Raw genomic sequence first — 20,504 nt, 5'->3', positions numbered from 1 at the left:
CCTGTTGTAATAACGGGGCCCACACATTTCGACTAATTCAACCACAGCTGTAAAAAGTTTATAAAATGTCACAATAACCTGTAACAACAAATGAGGGGTGAAGGTACACGAGGGGAAAAGAGAGCCTACATTAGTCCAAACAAAAAGGCCTCCTGATATAATTCAAGGCAGACACCGACTTCCCCTCTACCTAGGGGGTGCCCCCTAGGCCCTGCCCCCACTCCCGCCTCCCGCCCCAGGCCCTGCTCTCACTCTACCCAAGACCCCACCCTGCCTCGTTCCGCCCCTGCTCCGCCCCACGCCCAGCCCCCACTCCACCCCCTCTCCCAAATCCCTACACTTGCCTCTTCTCACCCAGATCCGCCCCTCCCCCAATCACGGCCCATCCCCACTCCTCCCCCTCGCCCCCAGAGAGAGGGAGCCAGGGGACATGGCAACCTCCACCAGCTCTGGCTACATCCTGAATGTCACCTGGGATACGAGAATTTGTCATCTCCTTTTCCCCCTGTGCCCTTTTCCTTCCTTACCTTTTTTCTTTCCTCTCCTCTCCCTCTTCTGTTGACTTCTGTGTAAGATCCCCCAGCTGGTGTCAATGGGCCGTAGCTCCACTGGGGTCAATGGGACCAGATCCCCCAGCTGGTGTCAATGGGCCGTATCTTCACTGGACTCAGTGGGGCCAGATCCCAGCTGGGATGAATCAGTGAAGCTCCGTTGACTTCAGAAGAGCGATACCAATTTACGCCACCAGGGGACTGGGCCCGTGGCGTTGTTTATTGCATGTTTAGAGATGTGTTTCTTATCACTGACAGGCGCAGCAGGGCGTGGGGACGGACTCAAGAATAGCCCCCTAGTGCCTTGGATGCTCTCGGTCCGGCCTGCAGCCTGCAGCTTCCCTGTGACTTATTTCAGGGCATTGGGTCCAGCTTTGCCCTGTGATTGCTCCCTTTAGGTGCTCCCCCACTTAGCGTTATGTTCTGACCCACGCTCCCATCCTCTTGCCCTTTCACAGTGCCAAGCCCTGCAGCTCGCGAGCAGGTTGGTCGGCCTCTTGCGTCTGAGCAGCTCCTGTGGTTTGACAGCTCGAGGTGGGGCCAGCGCTTCCTCTGCAGCCTTGAGTGCTCAGTCGGACAGGGTGAGTCTGTGGAGGGTCGTTGCTTTCTTCTCTTCTTGTCGTTTTCTGGGCAAGGCTGGAAGATGGAGGATGAAGAAGGTTACACGGTATTAAACCTCCGACGGCAGGAGAAAACCACCACCCGCCCATCATCAGGGAGGATCCAAGGTACGGACGTTAGAAAGTTGTGCTTCATGAGCATGTGGCAGGGAGAGAATGAGTGCAGAGCAGAAGTGCAGAGCGCCATTATTCTGATGTGTGTCAGACAGGCTTTTCTTTCACCCCGTGACCAGCCATTCCCTGTTCCTGTTCCGAAATGGATATTTGCACTTTATGGTGGAGATTTTCAATGCTGCCTAAGAGATTTGGACACCCAAATCAAATAAAAATGAATGGGATTTGGACATTCAGTTCCCATAGGCTCTGATTTTCAAAGGTCTCTAAATTTGAGCATTCAGAATCATCTGACCCTTTTGAAAATCTTATTTTTAGGGTATAGAACTGATGAATGAAATTGTTTTTAATTGTTCACTTTATTAACGTAACTTCATAAGTAAAGTTTTATGAATGAAACAATGTTTATTCATAAAACCGGTTACCCCAATAATTGGCTAATTGACAATAAAAATGCTTGTTAAGAGCCATAGCTGTTCAGTCAGCTGCCTTTGTAAGTTTCACTATTGGTCCAATTCCTGCTTAAATCACTGAGACTTGCACTGTTTCAGTATTGTAACTTCTGTTTAGACAAGTGTAGTGGATGGCAAACAGTATATTCTAACTTCTGTTCACGGTTTGCCATATTGTAATTCAAACCCCATTTTAAAACACTCCATTTTGTAAAAGCTTCCTCCAACCTTCCTTTTTTGCAAATCCTGCTGTAATCTTATTAGTTTAGTTTAGATGTGTGACTGAGGTATGTGTGGATGATGGAATCAACCTCCAGCCCCAGCCTGTCCTGATGAAATAGAGTTCAAACCCCACCGGCTGAAGATGCAGACAAGAGCCCTAACAAAGTGAGAAGTGTCCACCCTAAAAAGAAAAGGTGCAATAGAAGCAAGTTCAAAGTCAGGTCCCAGGCTGAAAGTCATGCCTGCAACTGATAGGTGATCAATCACCAAACCCAGAGGCAGCGTGACAAAGCAAGACCTATAGACTCTGGATTCAAACTAAAGCCTACAAAAAGGATGGGCGAGATGGAAGACTTTGGAGGGTAACATTCTGCTGCCAACATGGAAGGGCATCGGTGCAGGCCCAACAGAGACCCAGCTCGTCCTTGTGCCCGGCTTTCCTGGCCAGTTAGCTGCTACAAGCTACGAACCCAAGCTATGTTCAGGACTGGTAACTATGCAGCAGCTGTGTGTGTGTGTGTGTGTGTGTGTGTGTGTGTGTGTGTGTGTGTGTGTGGATTAAGATATTAGTTATTGGTCATAAATCAAATTATCATAATAAATGTGGCATCTTTGTCTTGTCCCCTGAAAAGATCCCGTGTAGTTTTGTCTGTATAACAAGGGCTGGCTGGTCAACAGGAATTCCCTTGTGTGAAAAATGTAGCGGTCTCGACATTTGTTTTAATTCTGCAGCAGAACAAAAATAAGATCCTTTGATATAGCAGGGACGTGAGCCTGGCTCCCCCACATCCCAGGGGAAATGCCATAACCACCCCTGAACCTGAGCGAGCTTTGCTGGAACTGATACGCTTCCATGAGAAGTTTTGATGATTCTGCATTTTTCCAACAAAAACAGGGTTTTTTTTGACACATTCCCGACCAGCCGAATGTGAGCTCCCAGTGTGGGGCTGCAACTGAACGCAAAGGTGATTCTTGGAGCCATAAATAGGAGAATACTGAGTAGGAATAGAGAGGGGTTTTTTACCTCTATATTTGCACTGATGTGACTGCTGCTAGAATACTGTGTCCAGGTCTGATATCTACAATTCAAGAAGGATCTTGATAAACTGCAGAGGGTTCAGAGGGCGGGTGCTCAGTGCTTTCTGAAAATCAGGGCCTTTTAAGGTCTCTAAATTTGAGCACCCAAAATCACTTGTCACTTTTGAAAATCTTCACCCATAACTTGAAAAATTGCTGCGGCATTTTCTTCACTTGACTTTAGTAGATTTCATTTAGGCTAAAAAAAACCAAGCCAAGACTGGTTATGCAACTGTAAATTACTGCACATAGGGTTGCATGAGAAAGTTTGGTTTGTATTGCATTATGGATATTATCTGGCTAACAATGCCTTAATGACATAACGTGAGACTATATTTTAAAAGGCAAAGATAAGGTTGACACCATCTCAAACTTTGCATGTTTTACAGATTCTCCTTTGAGTTCCCAGTGCTATAAACGCATGCTAGGGATTTTGGGGGCCGTTTGCATCATTCTGACATTAGCCGTGATCATTCTGACTGTCCTGGGTAAGTGTCTGGATCCCGTCTGTTTTGTAAATACGCAGGTGGTGAAGTTTCTTATGCCTTAGTAATTCAGCTTAGCTATTTTCTATCCATCGATCGGGGATTCTCAAAGTTTTCCATGGCGCAGTCCGCCTGTGAAGGTCCATCTACGCTGCACACTCTTTTCGGCGGTGTGCAGAGCACATACACCACATGCCCCCCCCCAACTTGGGTATAAGTGGCAGTGTAGATGGTGAGGCCCTGCCTAGGGGAACAGAGTTAAGATTACATACCCCAGGGTTCAGTGTCTCCGGTATGCCCCCTACACAGCTCTCTACTCACCCAAGCAGTGTCTCCCCATCTCCATTTCTATTTCAGTGTCCCACTGCCAGAGTCTTTCCCCGCCAAAGGGGAAGGTTCAGAAGTGGGAAAGACTCTGGCAATGAGAAGTCAGCAGTGAAAGGCTCCGGCAGCTCCCTGCTGTGGAGCCTTTACCCATTGCAGGGAGAGACTCCAGCAGTGGGGAAAGTCTCTGGCAATTCCCTGCTACCGAGCCTCACCCCACCGCCTCCTCCCTGCCAGAACCATTCCCTGACACATAGCTGTGCACCACGGCGTGGACCGGTGCTGGGCAACCTGCAGCCCAGGGGCCGCACACAGCCCATCAGGGTAATCCGCTGGCAGATCGCGAGACACTTTGTTTAGATTGACTGTCCGCAGGCACGGCCGCCCGCAGCGCCCAGTGGCCACAGTTCACCATTCCCAGCCAATGGAAGCTGCGGGAAGTGGGGATTACACATTCCCTGGTGCACATAACATAATCTCTTACATTTATAATCCCTGTGCCAATGACAGCTATTGCTTACTGGAAAGAGTAACGTTAGGAAAAGAATGTAATTGTTGCTATTGTGGAAAGTAATTTAGCAGGTAAAAGCAAAGAGATTTAGCCCTATGTGGCCAGCTTTTGCTACCACCAAGTGCTCACTGGTTCATCATGGGTTACAGTTTGAGAACTGCTGTCCTATACTCGGATACCACATCATTAGTAACATCAGGAAGAAATGGCCCCTGAGCAGGAAATGGCCCCAGTTCAGGTAAGCACATACGGATGCTTTGAAACTGAAGGCTGTGCTTCAGTGCTTTCCTGATTAGGGTCCTTAAAGAGACCAAGCTGAGAGGGGTTTCCAGCAGGGCCACCCGGGTTGGGGGGGGGGGGGAAGTGGGGCAATTTGCCCACAGGGGCCCCCATGAGAGTTTTTTGGGGCCATTGGAGCGGGGTCCTTCACTCGCTCCGGGGACCCCGGAAAACTCTCGCCGGGCCCGGGACCCCGGAGCTTCTTCTGCTCCAGGTCTTTGGCGGCGGGTTCTGGGGCGGAAGGACCCCCAGCCACTGAAGTGCCCTGAAGACCCGCGGCAGGGGACCCTTCCGCCCTGGGACCTGCCGCCGAAGTGCCGGGTCTTCGGTGGCAATTCGGTGGCAGGGGCCCCCCGCCACTGAAGACCTCAGGCCCCCTGAATTCTCTGGGCAGCCCTGGTTGCCAGCACTTTGGAGACAGGATCAGAATTCAAAACAACCTTGACAAATTGGAGAATTGGTCTGAAATTGACATGATAAAATTCAGTAAACACAAGTGCACATGCTACACTTAGGAAGAAAAAAAAATCAAATGGACAGTTACAAACTGGAGAATAAGCGTCATCAAGTCCAGCCGTCTGCAATGAGGCAGGACCAAATACACCTAGACCATCCCTGACAGGCGTTTGTCCAACCTGTCCTTAAACACCGCCAGTGATGAGGACTCCACAACCTCTCTTGGAAGCCTGGTCCAGAGTTTAACTTCTCTTACAGTTAGAAAGTTCTTCCTAATATCGAACCTGAATCGCCCTTGCTACAGATTCAGCCCATTACTTCTCGTCCTGCCTTCAGTGGACATGGAGAACAATTGATCACCCTTCCAGGGATTTCCCTAGACCCTCCTTGGTGGGGTGTACACCCCCCCCGAATTTCCCCAACACTCCCTCCCCCCCCCCATTACATGCAGTGTTGCCAATTTAGTTGGTGGTTGGAAATTTGAATTGTCATTCAAACATTAATACCCACTTTAAAAGCATACACAGTATATGAGAAAACACTTGTACCTGAGAAAGCACCATGGGTTTGAAAAGTCTGAACAAAGACTAGCCTCCTCACACAGCTGTTATTTATGACAATGCCGGCACGTTGGTTTCAGCAATGTTGGCCGACTGAATCATTTCAGATTATGCTTTGTAAGCCAGGTCTGACTGAGCTCTCCCCTGACAGCTAGTGATGAGCCGGGGAGGGGGAAAAGGCTTCAGGACCAGATTGTATTTACATGAACTCACCTGCTCTGCCCAGGTGTCCAGCAGACAGAGCTGTGCTGCCCAAGTGATCGATTTTGGCTGGCGTTGGGTCCAAATCACTTATTAAATGTGGGGGTCATGAAATGTTGGTCTCCTTATTGTCTGAGTAAAGGGCAGCAGAACTGTGCTTAGCCTGCCTGAATGAGGGGGTCTCCCTCAGGGCTTAATCTGTGCTAGGACTTCTCTAGGCTGGGCAGTTCATAGCCCTGGGACCTCTGGGCTGGTCACATCAGTTATGAAAGTAACAAACTTGCCTGAGCCCCGGCACCTCTTTCATTACAAGTTAAGCCGTGGTCACCCTCAACTGAACTGCACTCCCTAAGCAGGAGGTTTGGGTGCCAGATCCTAGCACAGGGAGAGAGGGTGGGGCACAGGTGTTTTGCTTGGTGGTGTGGGCTCTGCCGAAGAGTCTGGGCGCTTGGCTACACTGGAGAGTTGCAGCGCTGGTGGTGGCTTTACAGCGCTGCAACTCACAGGCACAATTTGACCTGCCCCCTCTCCTGTTTAGAGATAGAGCTGAGTAGGCTCCATAGAGTCTTTTGGTTTGTTAAGTGACCACTAGAGCTGAAATCACTGATAACAGGTTAAGTGCTTAGACCTGCTGCAGGAGAGCATTTCTGTGGATGAGATGGCCCAGCCTGCACTAGCAGCGAGGTTCCTCCACTGAGAGCTCAGCTGAAATCACTGAGAGCTGGGTGGAAGCTCGAGAGACCGACTCGCAGAGGTCACAATGGCAGGTGGCAGCAGAAGGTAACAGTGCAGGGCCATTGGGGACAGAGCGGTAGAGTGAACGGTGGCACAACGAACAGCCGTGGCCAGAGCACTGGACTATGTTTTAGTAACTTCACTCCAGAATGCTAGATTTGTGACTTGGAAACTTGTATATTTATATATTTCCTAGTATGCCAAGATTTTTAAAATGAATTATTTGCCAAGGTCATTATCTCACACAGTTGCTATCTCAAGAGGTTGTTATCTTGGAGAGTTTCTGTATTAAACTTTTTGATTATTATAATTATTTTTATATAAGAATTGCATATTGGGTCAGACCAATGGTCCATCTATCCCAGTATCCTGTCTTCCAACAGTGACTATTCCAGGTGCTTCAGCGGGAATGAACAGAACAGGGAATCATCAAGTGATCCATCCCCTGTCACCCACTCCCAGCTTCTGGCAAACAGAGGCTAGGGACACTCAGAGCACGGTGTTGCATCCCTGCCCATCCTGGCTAATAGCCATTGATGGAACTAACCTCCATGAACGTATCTAGTTTTTTTGAACCCTGTTATAATTTTGGCCTTCACAACATCCCTGGCAAAAAGTTCCACGGGTGACTGTGACTGTGTGAAGAAATACTTTGTTTGTTTTAAACTTGCTGCCTATTAATTTCATTGGGTGACCCCTGGTTCTTGTGTTAAGTGAAGGGGTATTATTCATTTTCTCCACATCAGTCAAGATTTTATAGGCCTCTATCATATCCCCACTTAATCATCTCTTTTCAGAGCTGAAAAGTCCCAGTCTTTTTAATTTATCCTCATATGAAATCTGCTCCATACCCCTAATCATTTTTGTTGCCCTTCTCTGAACCTTTTCCAATATATCTTTTTTGAGATGGGGTGACCAGAACTGATCACAGTATTCAAGATGTGGGCATATCATGGATTTATATAGTAAAAGTGGAGGAGCTTGGTTTGCCAGACTGCTGAGCTAAGCCAATATTGACAACCTATATAAAAAGGCTGCAAAAACACCAATCCTCTGGACTGCATCGACATGCAGAAAGCCTTATAAGCCAGTCACTGTCAAAGCCAATTTTAGAAGAACTTAATGAGGCTGTTAAGAATGCTGGACACACACAACTCAGTTTATGTGACCAAACATGGTTGTTGCATCATTCTTGCTTAAATAGAAAGTGATACCACACACTACAAACTGGAGGCCAGTGTTAAGAGGATAGATGATAGATGGATGGAGAGGGAGGGAGGGAGGGAGGGTGTGTGCTTGGGGATAGATAGATGATATCTTGGTTCCTGGTCATAAACTGCTCCCTGGCAACGCCCCCTTGCAGAAGGCCCAGTGCCGGTCACCAAGAAGCCAGTATCCTCTGTGTCTCTTGCACTCTCACCCTGTTCCTGCCTCGGCCCTGGGGAAACCCCCATAGTCCAAGCCACTCCCCTAGGACTGCATGGTCTGGACAGGTGCCCTGGCCATTAGTCCTCCTTAGGGGGAGCTGCTGTGCAGCATAAGGGACCTCGAAAAATCCCTGGGACCCCAGGGACCTCATACATCAGTGACCCCTAAAGTGCACAACCCGAGCTCCTGTGGCCATAACAGCAACAGTAACAACCACTCAGCTGGCTGCTGCTTGGAAGTTTTCCAGGGCCGATCCCTGCAGACGGACACCGGCACAGTCTCATCGGTCCCTGAGAGCAGCGGTGTCGCTCAGAGACACTCCCCCGGCAGAGAATGCAACAGGAGCCTGGAGGACTTGGTGTCTCGCCTGAAGCAGAGTCTGTGTCACTCAGCCCAGAGCCCCTCAGCAGGTAACCACAACTCACTGTGGCCCTAAGCCCCTCGGCATGTTCCATGCACCGCGCAGGCGGAGGGGGGCCTGTTTGAAGGAGGCAGGCCATGGGCAGGCCAGCCTGCTAGCCTCTCTCCTCCTCCCATCCCAGTTCTCAGGGGGCCCTGGAGATTTTCTCTCAGTGAGACCGGGGGAAGGGAGATGCAAGAAAGGGATCTTCTCCCATATTTCCTCCAAGGATAACAAATACGTTACGGGCTGTTATAAAGATAACAGGGGATCAGTTGTTCTCCATGGCCACTGAAGGCAAGACGAGAACTAACGGGCTTCATCTGCAGGAAGGGAGATTCAGGTTAAATATTGGGAAGAACGTTCTAACTCAGAGGGTAATTGAGCTCTGGAACAGGCTTCCAGGGGAGGTTCTGGAATCCCCATCACTGGAGGTGTTTAAGATCAGGTTGGACAAACACCTGTCAGGGACGGTTTAGGTTTACCTGGTCGTGCTCAGCGCAGGGAGCTGTGAGTAGTGGTGCTGCTGAGAGAGTCTCCTTCCTCCAGCCTCAGACCAGCAGAAGATGAGCCTGGGGCATCTTTCCCCATCCCCACCAACAGGAGGGAGGCCAGAGGTGGATCAGGGAGGTGGAGCAGAAACATGGATATTAGCATCTGTCACCAGATCCCAGCAGAGGCCAGGTCATCAGAGAAAGCACTGGCCAGGGGTAGGAGACACGGCCATATCCGACCTCCCCCATCCAACTGGGCTCAGAGGAAGGAAATTTCTTTCCAAGCCTCCTCAGCAGTGGCTGGAGGTAGGGCAGACACTGGGTGCCTGAATTCCCAGTCTGGTGGCATCAGGGGAAGGGGAGAAGTGCTGGCTACGGACAGACAAGCAAATAGTTTTGTGATCTAATTTGGACAATGTTTGCTGGCCAACTAGCACCAATGGCAGACACCTCTCAGTGGGGATTGTGGGGCACAGTGACCCCCAGTGGTCAGTCAGGGAAATTGTCAGGGTGAGCAGGATTGCTGAGCGAATAATTGATTTATGAGTTCAGGCACTGAACCAAAAAAAAGGGGCTAAAGGGACAGAGGGGGGGGAAAACTTTTTTCATTTTTCAGGGGTATTTTGCCCTTTTAAAATTTATTTATTTTATACTAGCCAGACTGGAAGTTGAAATACAGTTTCAAATCGAGAGGTTGAAATGACACATTTTGATATGGCTGAAATGAACCATTTTGTCTTTTTCCAAAAAAAAAAAAAAAAAAAAAAGTGTTGGGGCCAAAACGATTTGTGGAATTCAACCCAAAATTGTGAATAGCCTGAGTGCAAAAAATGCGTTATTTGGCAAATTTACTATTTGCTGAATTTCCTCTCCCCTCACCCAGCTCTAGGGAGCAGGACAGGTTGGTCTAAGATACTAGTATAATGACCTCCAACAAAGACCGTGTTTAGTGATGGTTCAGATTTCAATCAGGGTACCCCATAGCCTTCCCCGCCAAAGGCACAGCCATGTTCCTACAGCACTGTCAGTAACACACTCCAGTGGTCTCTAAGGCCTTCACCCCCACCTCCAATGGATACCAGAAAGCACTAGGCATCCCAGCTTCACCCAACTCCCACACAGAAACCTGAGCAGTGACCTCAGACGCTCTCTTGTAACACCAGCAGCACGTCTGCCTGTTACACGGCCCGTGCGTTGGGAAGCAGGTGGCTCTGCTTTGTCAGGCCGAGGGCGTCATGCAGGTTTTGCTCCAGTCTGCGGGAGGAGCGGAGATCAGGGGCAGCGCGGAGGTAGCTGGGTATGGCTGAGGCGGAGTGTGCAGAGCTAGTTCTGGCTGATGTCAGTGGCTGACAATCAGGGCCGACGGGAGGGGTGGGAAGCTGGTACAAACCACCGGGGCCCAGAAGGATGCCCAGGGCCCGGCCTCCCCAGCTTCCCCCCCCCTTGTTTAGCTAGTCTGCCCTTGCTGGGGGGCCCCCAAAAAAATTTCACCGGGGCCCAAACCTGCTCTCGGCAGCCCTGCTGACAATGCCTGGGTGGTTCTGGGTGACGCTCGAGGATGCAGCGATAGTGACAGTGGGTGACGCTGAGTGAGGACCCTGGGGCTAGATCCACAAAGGGACTTAGATGATTAACTGCCACTTGAGGAGCCTAAGTCCAACATTTCGATACTGCTGGGATCCTCAACACCCACCCCCAGCTGCCACTTAACCCTGTAGGTGCCTAACATCAAGGACATCTGGAGCTGCACACAGCAGGATTTTGGCTGGTAGCGCGTCTGTTATACCCACTAGCTACAGCCCTCTGCCCGGACGTGGGAAACCCAGAATTCTGCTTGATCTGGACCTGGGGAATCGCACCCAGTGCCCCCAACCCTGGGCTATTGAGTCGTGTAGGGGAAATCTCTCCTGTTGAAACTGTGCCACTTTGTGTCATAATTAAACAATGAAACAGTTTGAGACTGAGATCAAAGTGTCTCCTCCTTGCCCTGCAATGAAAAGAGTTTGACACAAAGTGCCAGACTGTTTCATTACAGCACAAACCGGAGACGCGCTGATCTCGAAAAGAAAAGACGACCAGAAGTTTCAAGCATAGACTCGTAGATTCCAAGGCCAGAAGGGACCATTGTCATCATCTAGTCCAGTGGTTCTCAAACTGGGGGTCAGAACCCCGAAGTGGTCGCGACCCCATTGTAATGGGGTCACCAGGGCGGGCGTTAGACTCGCTGGGGCCCAGGGCCGAAGCCCAAACCCCACAGCCTGGGGCCGAAGCCTGAATATTTCAGCCCTGGGTGACGGGTCTCAGGCTTTGCACCCCCACCCCCTGGGGTGGGGAGGCTTGGGAGGGCTCAGGCTTTGGTCCCACCCCTGGGGTCATGTAGGAACATTTGTTATCACAAGGGGGTCGCAGTGCAATGAAGTTGGAGAACCGCTGAGCTAGTCTGACCGCCTGTAGGACACAGGCCAGAGAGCTGCCCAAATTAATTCCCAGAGCACATCTTTCGGAAAAACATCCCATCTTAATTTAAAAGTGGTCAGTGATGGAAAATCCACCATGACCCTTGGTAAATGGTTCCACTAGTTAATTACCCTCACTGGTAAAAATGTACATCTTATTTCTAATCTGAATTTGTCTAGCTTCAAGTTCCATCACATTATATTTCTCTGCTAGATCAAAGAGCCCGTTATGAAATATTTGTTTCCCACACAGAAAATTACAGACTGTGATCAACTCACCCCTTAACCTTCTCTTTGTTCAGCTAAATAGCTCTAGCGCTTTGAGTCTATCGCTGTTCAGTAGGTTTTCTAATACTCCAATCATTCTCGTGACTCTTCTCTGAACCCTCTGCAGTTTATCAACAGTGTTTTTGATCAGCACAAAGTAGCAGCTGCCCGTAATGAATTATAAAATTAAATTACAATAAAATCACAGAATATTTCAACATATTATGACACGGCATGAAACAATGTACAAAATAATACCAATCCTATAAAAATAAGAATCCATAAAATAAAATTCAAAGTGAAATTTCGCACTGTTCGGAGCTGAATATTTTCCACAATAAAAAAACTTGTTATTCTGGAACTTTTTTCTGTGAGAATATGTGTCAAACTTGACACGGTTTCATGAGAACATTTTGTTGAAGCAGCTTTTCTGCTAGAAAACGGTTTTGAGGAAAATGTTCTGCCCAGCTCTCATTGTTAAATATTGAGAAAGGCACTATCGGTGATCCCAGCCGGAGCCTAACTCAGTGAGATTTGTACCCTCTCTGAGCTGTTATAAGCACACACGTTCCCTGGGGCTAAGGATCATTAATGCTGTGTCTCGCCACATCTCTCTCCAGACGGCTCCGGCTGCAAACTCTGCCCCATGGACTGGCTGCCACGCAGGGGAAAGTGTTACTGGTTTTCCAAAGACAGCAAAAACTGGACCGAGAGCCGTGCTGACTGCTCAGCGAAGAGCTCTCGAAAGCTAGTGATCCAGGACCAGGAGGAGATGGTAAAGTAAAAACAGAGGGTCCTAGACTTCTGCTGGAGGGGTCACTGGTTACATGGTACCAGATGTGCAAGAGGTGAAGGAGATTTCTTACTGAGGATGCTAATGCAGCATAACGGATGGCATAGCTCCCACACGCTTTGCTCCCCATCCTCAACGGTGGGATGGGAGAGCCAGGAGAGCCCCAACTCCGTCTGTCCCCACTGCCTCTGCTTATTCCTCCGACTTGCCTCATGCTGATGGATGCCCCCTCCCCATCAGGATCCAAGCACGGGGAACAGCAGGGCGAGAGGCAGAGAAGTATATTAACTGCTCTGGGTGTGATTTTCAGAAGCACAAAAGAGAGCTAGAAGCATAAGTCCCTGTCACTCGGGTGACAAGTGACTGTCACTTCTGCTCCTAATTCCCCATGACACTTACCATTCCCACCCTATGTCATCTGGCCCTGAGCCCCATTTACATTAGCAAAAATAAATAAGGAGTTCTTGTGGCACCTTAGAGACTAACAAATTTGTTTGGGCATAAGCTTTCCTGAGCTAAAACCCACTTCATTGGATACATGCAGTGGGAGATACAGTAGGAAAATATATATACACAGAGAACATGAAAAAATGGGTGTTGCTATACCAACTGTAATGAGTATGGCAACACCCATTTTTTTCATGTTCTCTGTCTGTATATATATATATATATATATATATATATATATATATATATATATATATATATATATATAAAATCTTCTTACTGTATTTTCCACTCCATGCATCCAATGAAGTGGGTTTTAGCCCACAAAAGCTCATGCCCAAATACATTTGTTAGTCTCTAAGGTGCCACAAGGACTCCTCATTCTTTTTGCTGATACAGACTAACACAGCTACCACTCTGAAACCTATTGTGACAAAGTTCCTCCTCTACCTTGGTGGGTCCTGCACTTATTGGCAGATGTACTCGCCTCAGTGATCTTCCCCTCTGGTGGAACCCACAGTCTGGGTCAACTCCCCCTGTGTCTGATCAGGAGTTGGGAGGTTTGGGAGGAACCTGGGTGCACCCTCTACTCAGGTTCCAGCCCAGGGTCCTGTGGATCGCAGCTGTCTATAGGGCCTCCTGGAACAGTTGCGCGACAGCTACAACTCCCTGGGATACTTCCCCATGGCCTCCTCCAAACACCTTATTTATCCTCACCACAGGATCTTCCTCCTGGTGTCTGATAACGCTTGTACTCCTCAGTCCTCCAACAGCAGCACACCCTCTCACTCTCAGCTCCTTGCACCTCTTGCTCCCAGCTCCTCACACACACCTCACTGACTAACTGGGAGGCTTTTAACTAGATCCAGCCAGCCCTTGATTGGCTTCAGGTGTCCCAATCACTCTAGCTAGCTCCACTGCCTTCTAGAAGGATCTTAATTGGCCCCAGGTATCTTGATTAACCTGGAGCAACTGCCATTTGGTTACCATGGTACCAGGGATGTGTTTAGCCTGGGGCTAACAGACCTGTTCCTCAGTACTTTACTGTAGCCATCTGGCCTTGCCCCATCACACTATTTACATGAGCATGCTCACTACTGCTGCTACACAGATGGTAGAAATGCTGGGACATCATAACTACAAAAGAAATTCTAATGTAGATGAGGCCTAAATACTCAAGTGCCTGTTTTGAGAACAGTCTGTCCAGTTTGCTGGCTGAAGCCAAGAACCCTAGAGCTCTGGCAGGTTGTCCTCACCCTCTGTCTTCACCCCACAGGAGTTCATACAGAACGTCACACAGGGCAAATATCACGTCTGGCTTGGGCTCAGTGTTCCATCTGCAGAGAAGAACTGGACCTGGGTGGACAACTCCGTGTTAGACCAAACTCTGTGAGTGTTGCCTGGTGGTTGCTATTTTTTTTTTTTAAAGCACATGTAATGGCACCATCTGGTTTAGCTATTCATAGGCCTCGAGCACATGCAGCCGGGTATCTAAACAAACCAAACTGCAAGATTCCTTCAGCTCCAGGGCCAGCTCTATGAATGCAGAGACTCTAGGAACTACAACAGTGAATTTTTGTCAGTGACCAGTAAATTCATTGGAAAAAATAATGCATTTTTCGGGGCAATGAAACTATTTGTGAAATCATCCCAAATTAGCAAATAGTTTTGGCTGCCAATTTCCCCCCCCAAAAAAAGTTTAAATGGTTTGCTTGATTGTTTGAAATGCAGTGTTGCAACTTTTCATTTTGAAATGATGCTTTGTTTCTAAATTTAGTGATGTATATTAAAAAAAGATGTAAAAGTTCCCAAAACAAAACAAAAATATTTATATCTTTGCATTTCATTTAATGTAGGGGATGTTTTTTGACTCATAATGTTTTTTTTTTCCTATTCAGTTTTTCATTCCAGAAAGAAAAACCTAGGGGAAAAAATCAGTTTTGGTTTGAACCAAACAAATTTTTTATTACTTTTTTATTTTATTTTTCGGTTCAGCTCCCGAACTGAAAAAAATCAATTATTTGCTTAGCTCTAGTAGCAGCCTCATAAGCCTCTATCTATGGTGTAGCCCTGGGCTCTCAAACACGCAGCCTGTGAGCTGCATGTGGCCCGCAAGGTTATTCTCTGCGGCCCGCGAGATCCTCGCGGCCCCGTCGCCTTCCCCCAGCGTTTACCTAGAGCAGCTCTGGCCGGCATGCACCGGGGCAGGGAAGGGTCCCTGCCCTGCCCCTGTGCTGCTCCGGGACAAGGAAAGAACGTGGGGGAAGAGAGGTGCAGGGGGGTGTGTGTTGATGTTGCTTCAGACACCGCTCCCAGCAGCTCCGATTGGCTGCGGTTCCCCATTCCCAGCCAATGGGAGATGCTGGGGGCGGTGCCTGAAGCAACAGTAACACACACCCCTGCCCTTGCTCCCCCACATTCCAGCTGCTTCCCGGAGTGGAGCCTGCCCTGCCCCCGGTGCATGCTGGGCCAGAGCCCGCCCCCGAAACCCTTCCTGCAGTCGAACCCCCTGCCCTGAGCCCCTTGCTGCACCTCAACCCCCTGCCACACCCCTCCTGCACCCCAGCCCCCTGCCCTGAGCTCCTTACCACACCCCAACCCCCGCCGTACCCTGCACCCTGATCCCCTGCCCTGAGCCCCCTGCTGCACCCCGCACCCCTCCTGCACCCCAACCCCCTTCCCTGAGCCGCCTGCCACACCCTGCACCCAACCCCGACGCACCCCAACCCCCTTACCTGAGCTGCCTGCTGCACCCTGCACCCAACCCCCTGCCCTGAACCCCCTGCTGCACCCCAACCCCCTTCCCTGAGCTGCCTGCCACACCCCTCCTGAATGCCAATCTTCTGCCCTGACCCCCGCTGAACCCCTCACCCTCCTGCACCCCACACCCCAACCCACTGCCCTGAGCCCCGCCACACCCCACACCCCTCCTGCACCCCACAGCCCAACTCCCTGCCCTGAGCCCCACCACACCCCACACTCCTTCTGCACCCCCTAGGGGCAGGGAGGGGGTGGAGTTGGGGTGAGGATTTCAGGGAAGGGGTTGGAATGGGGGCAGGGAAGGGGTGGGAAGAGGTGGGGCAGGGCAGGGGCCTCATGGAAGGGGTGGAGTGGGGGCGGGGCCGAGGGCAGCGGTGGGGAGGTGTCAGTAATGTGGCCCTCGGGCCAGTGTACTAGTCCTCATGTGGCTCTTGTGGTCATTTGAGTTTGAGACCTGTGATGTAGCCACTAGATGGGGGGAAGAGCGACCCTGTGCTAGCACGTGTTACACAGCGCTCCATTCAAACTGCCCATGGGATTAGAATGAAGACCCAACTGCTCTAGGTTCCTGTCATTTAATCTAATCACAATAAGGACAAATTTGTCCCTGATGTAATCAACTCCATTGATTTCGGCAGAGTTACAGAGGCTCTGAATTTGGCTCATTGGCTTCCTTTCTCCTCTGTTTTACAGGTTCCCAGTAACGGGTCCTACCGACGTGAACAGCTGCGGGTTGATAAAAGGGAATCGGATTCACTCTGAAACCTGCAGTGCTGAATTCAAATGGATTTGCCAGAAGGAAGCCGTGCTGCTCTAAACAGTGGCATTAGAGACACTCGCTCCTGTAACAGACCAGCACACTGCCTTGGGTTTCAGTCTTCGGGCCAGACTTCCAGGAGTGGATGTGCCTGCGGAGACATGTACGTGCATCCTCAGACCAGCTATTGGTATCTTCAACTCGGGTACATGCATGTGCAAATCAGGCCCAAGGGCAAAGGAGCATCTCATGGACGTAAACACTGCACCATCGACTCTGATCCAGCAAGAACACGCCACTTCCTCCCTCTGTATCCCCTTCCCCTGTATCCCCTTCCACCATCACTGATTCCCTGGCTCCATCCCTTCCTCCTTCACCCCCAATGCCTCTTCTGCTTTCTGCCTCTCAGGCCAATACTTCAATTCCCTTGTTCTCCACCTAGCTCAGTGGGAGGCAGTGATTTCCCTACACCCCCCCTGAATTTCCCCAACACCTCCCCCCACCCAGTTTTGTGAGCTAGTTACATACCAATTTAGTGACTGTTTGGAAATCTGAATTTAAACTGCAACATTAATACACACTTTAAAAGCTTATACAGTGTATGATAAAATATGTGTATCTGAAAAAGTATAATAGATTTGAAAAGTATGAACATAGACTAGCTTCCTTATACAGCTGTTGTTTTTATGACAATGTCAGTGCATTCATGTCGGTGATGTTGGCCAACCTAATCATTTCAAATGATGATTTGTAAGCAAAGTCTAAATGAGCTCTCCCTGACAGCTAGTGATGAGCTGGGGGCTAAGGCTTGAGGACCAGATTATATTTACATTCACACCTAATCTACCTAGGAATCCAGCAAACAGAGCTGTGTTGCCCAAGTGATAGATTTTGGCTGGGGTTGGGTAACAAACCACTTGAATGTGGGGGGAAGGGGGGAATGAAATGTTCTTATTGTATGAGTAAAGGGCAGTAGAACTGTACTTAGCCTGTGATGATTTGAAGGCATCAAGAGAGAGGGTGGGGACCTGTCCCTCTCCACTGTTTAAAGACAGAGCTGATTAGGCTCCATAGATAGTCTTTTGTTCTGTTAAGTGACCACTGCAGCTGAAATCACTGACAATCAGTTCTAAGTGCTTAGTCCTGCTGTGGGGACAGTGTTCCTGTGGGTACAGTGTTTTTGTGAAAGAGACAGCCCAGACTGCACTAGCAGCGAGGTTCCTCCACTGAGAGCTCAGCTGAAATCACTGAGGCCTGGTCTACACTAGGACTTTAATTCGAATTTAGCAGCGTTAATTCGAATTAACCGCGCACCCGTCCACACCATGAAGCCATTTAATTCGACCTAGAGGGCTCTTTAGTTCGAATTCGGTACTCCACCCCGACGAGGGGAGTAGTGCTAAATTCGACATGGCTATGTCGAATTAGGCTAGGTGTGGATGCAAATCGAACTTAGTAGCTCCGGGAGCTATCCCACAGTGCACCACTGTGTTGACGCTCTGGACAGCAGTCCGAGCTCAGATGTTCTGACCAGCCACACAGGAAAAGCCCCGGGAAAATTTGAATTCCTTTTCCTGTCTGGCCAGTTTGAATCTCAATTCCTGGTTGGACATCGTGGCGAGCTCAGCAGCACTGGCAGCGATGCAGAGCTCTCCAGCAGAGGAGTCCATGCAATCTCAGAGTAGAAAGAGGGCCCCAGCATGGACCGACTGGGAAGTCTTGGATCTGATCGCTGTGTGGGGTGATGAGTCTGTGCTTTCGGAGCTGCGCTCCAAAAAATGGAATGCAAAGACCTACGAGAAGGTCTCCAAAGCCATGGCACTCAGAGGATACAGCCGGGATGCAACGCAGTGCCGCGTGAAAATCAAGGACCTGAGACAAGGCTACCAAAAAATCAAAGCGGCAAACGGACGCTCCGGAGCCCAGCCCCAGACATGCCGCTTCTACGAGGCACTGCATGCCATTCTCGGTGGGTCTGCCACCACTGCCCCACCAGTGACCGTGGACTCTGAGGATGGGATAGTGTCGACGGGCAGTTCCTCGGCGATGTTCGCCGATGGGGAAGATGAGGAAGGGTTTGTGGAGGACGAGGCAGGCGACAGCGCTTACAATACTGCTTTCCCCGACAGCCAGGATCTCTTCATCACCCTCACAGAGATCCCCTACCAACCCACCCCGGCCGTTAACCCGGACTCTGAATCAGGGGAAGGATCAGTCGGTAAGTGCTATAAACATGTAAACATTTATTTTGTAAAAAACAGGAATAAAAACTATATGAAAAGAAGGTCAATGCATATAGGGATCGAACAGAATTCCTCTTGGGACAGTTCCATGAAGCTCTCGTAGAGGTACTCGAAAAGCCTCCGCAGGAAGTTCCTGGGGAGAGGTGCCTTATTGGGTGCTTCGTGGAAGCACACTCTTCCGCGCCAGGCCATCCTGAGGTATAGTGGGAGCATTGCCTCGACCAGCATGGCAGCATAGGGCCCTGGTCTGTGCAGGGATTCATGTAGCATGCGCTCTCTGTTTCTCCTGGTGACCCGCCTCAGGGTGATCTCGCTCGGCGACTGCTGCATCTAATTAGGGGAATTACTTTAATGTTACTATTGTGAATGCTTGACTTTTCCTTTGCATAACAATGACCGTCGTTTAACAGCCATGTGGTGGAGGCTGCAGAGGAAAAGCATACAGGGATCTTTCCCGGGGACAGCCGCGAGGGGCTGGAACAGGGTCAGACTTTATGCTTTCCAGATTGCCTGCAGCAGGAGGGCACTGCTATCCATTAACTGTTAAGCAGCCTAAAGTTTACGGCTTACCAGGCCTGGCTGCTACACGGATTCTGCTGTCCTGCCCCGCTTGTCCGATCTCCAGTGCAAGACCCCAGGCAATGAAAGCGAATGCCGAAAATTCGAACTTGTCCTGAGAGCACATGAGCTTAGGTGCCCTGTATGGTCTTGTTCACAGAAACTGAGTAGACTGTGTTCAGTGTTCGCAAACATGTATCTTTGCAAGGAAATCACTTCCTTTTTCCCATCACACAGCTGCGGCTCTTTCCCGAACTGCCCCAGCATCCCCCTCACAGAGGCTGGCGCAGATTAGGCGGCGAAAGAAAAAGACTCGGGACGAGATGTTCGCTGAACTGATGGCCTGCTCCAGAGCCGAGGCGGCCCAGCAGAGCCAGTGGAGGGAGACCCTCTCTCAGCAGCAGCGCTCACACAGCGAACGGGAGGACAGGTGGCGGCAGGAAGACCAGCAGGCGACTCAAACGCTGCTTGGACTAATGAGGGAGCAAACGGACACGCTCCGGCGCCTTGTGGATGTTCTGCAGGACCGCAGGCAGGAGCACAGAGCCCTCCTGAACTGTATCTGCAACCGCCCTTCCCCGCCACAAAGTCCTGTCCCCCCCTCACCCAAAATCACAAGAAGGAGGGGTGCTAGGGGCCATGAAAACTGTCACTCCACCCCAGCAGAGCGCTCATGTACCAAACAGCTCTCATTCCCTAAAGTATGAGAATTGCTTCCCTTCCTGGCTCACCCGATCCCAAATCCCAGTTTCATCCCCCAACTGTGTAGTTGAGTATTAAAAATAGTTTGCTGTTCATTACTGTTTCCGTCATGTTTCTTTGCAGAAGACTTTGTGTGAAGGGGGGGGAGGGGTTTGTTAATTGCATAGGACAGCCACCATTAACAGGGTACAGACATGGGGGCAGGATCAACAGCAGGTCACACACAGAGTGCAGTCACTAGGCACCCGGGTCACTGTGGGAGGTGTCTGCTGCCCCAGGTCAGTCTGGGAGGTGTATGCTGCCCCAGGGTCCGAGCGCCTGGCATCCACAAATGGCAAGGCAGGCTGCCCTTACCATGCCCTTCCACCCTAGCCATGAACCTCTCCGATGCCCTGAGCCCCAGCCAGAGCCATCATCCCCCTACACCTACTCACCCTTCGCACACACTCCTCACCCCTTCCTGCAAACCCACCCCTTCCTGCACACCCTCCTGTAACCGTCCTCCCCCCAGAGACCGCTGTAGGAGCAGGAGCCTGTCAGTCCTCGAGTGTAGAAGCGGTCTGTACATCACTGCACACCGTACCCATCACAGGCTGCGTCCCTGTTTGAACC

General features: G+C 50.1%; 1 protein-coding gene across 1 annotated transcript; it reads left to right on the top strand.

Annotated features, from left to right (window-relative positions):
- The first annotated feature begins 1,083 nt into the window (after positions 1 to 1,083).
- LOC123345371 (killer cell lectin-like receptor subfamily F member 1) lies at positions 1,084 to 16,510 on the top strand. Its single transcript, XM_044982169.1, has 6 exons — positions 1,084 to 1,279; positions 3,426 to 3,524; positions 8,255 to 8,425; positions 12,253 to 12,407; positions 14,149 to 14,261; positions 16,326 to 16,510. Exons 1-6 carry the CDS (start codon positions 1,195 to 1,197, stop codon positions 16,447 to 16,449), a joined length of 747 nt encoding a protein of 248 aa, XP_044838104.1. The 5' UTR covers positions 1,084 to 1,194; the 3' UTR covers positions 16,450 to 16,510.
- Positions 16,511 to 20,504: the final 3,994 nt, after the last annotated feature.

The sequence above is a fragment of the Mauremys mutica genome, chromosome 12 (assembly GCF_020497125.1).
Source record: "Mauremys mutica isolate MM-2020 ecotype Southern chromosome 12, ASM2049712v1, whole genome shotgun sequence".
In the NCBI taxonomy this organism is placed as follows: Eukaryota; Metazoa; Chordata; order Testudines; family Geoemydidae; genus Mauremys; species Mauremys mutica.
This window is presented reverse-complemented; position numbering and strand designations above follow the sequence as displayed.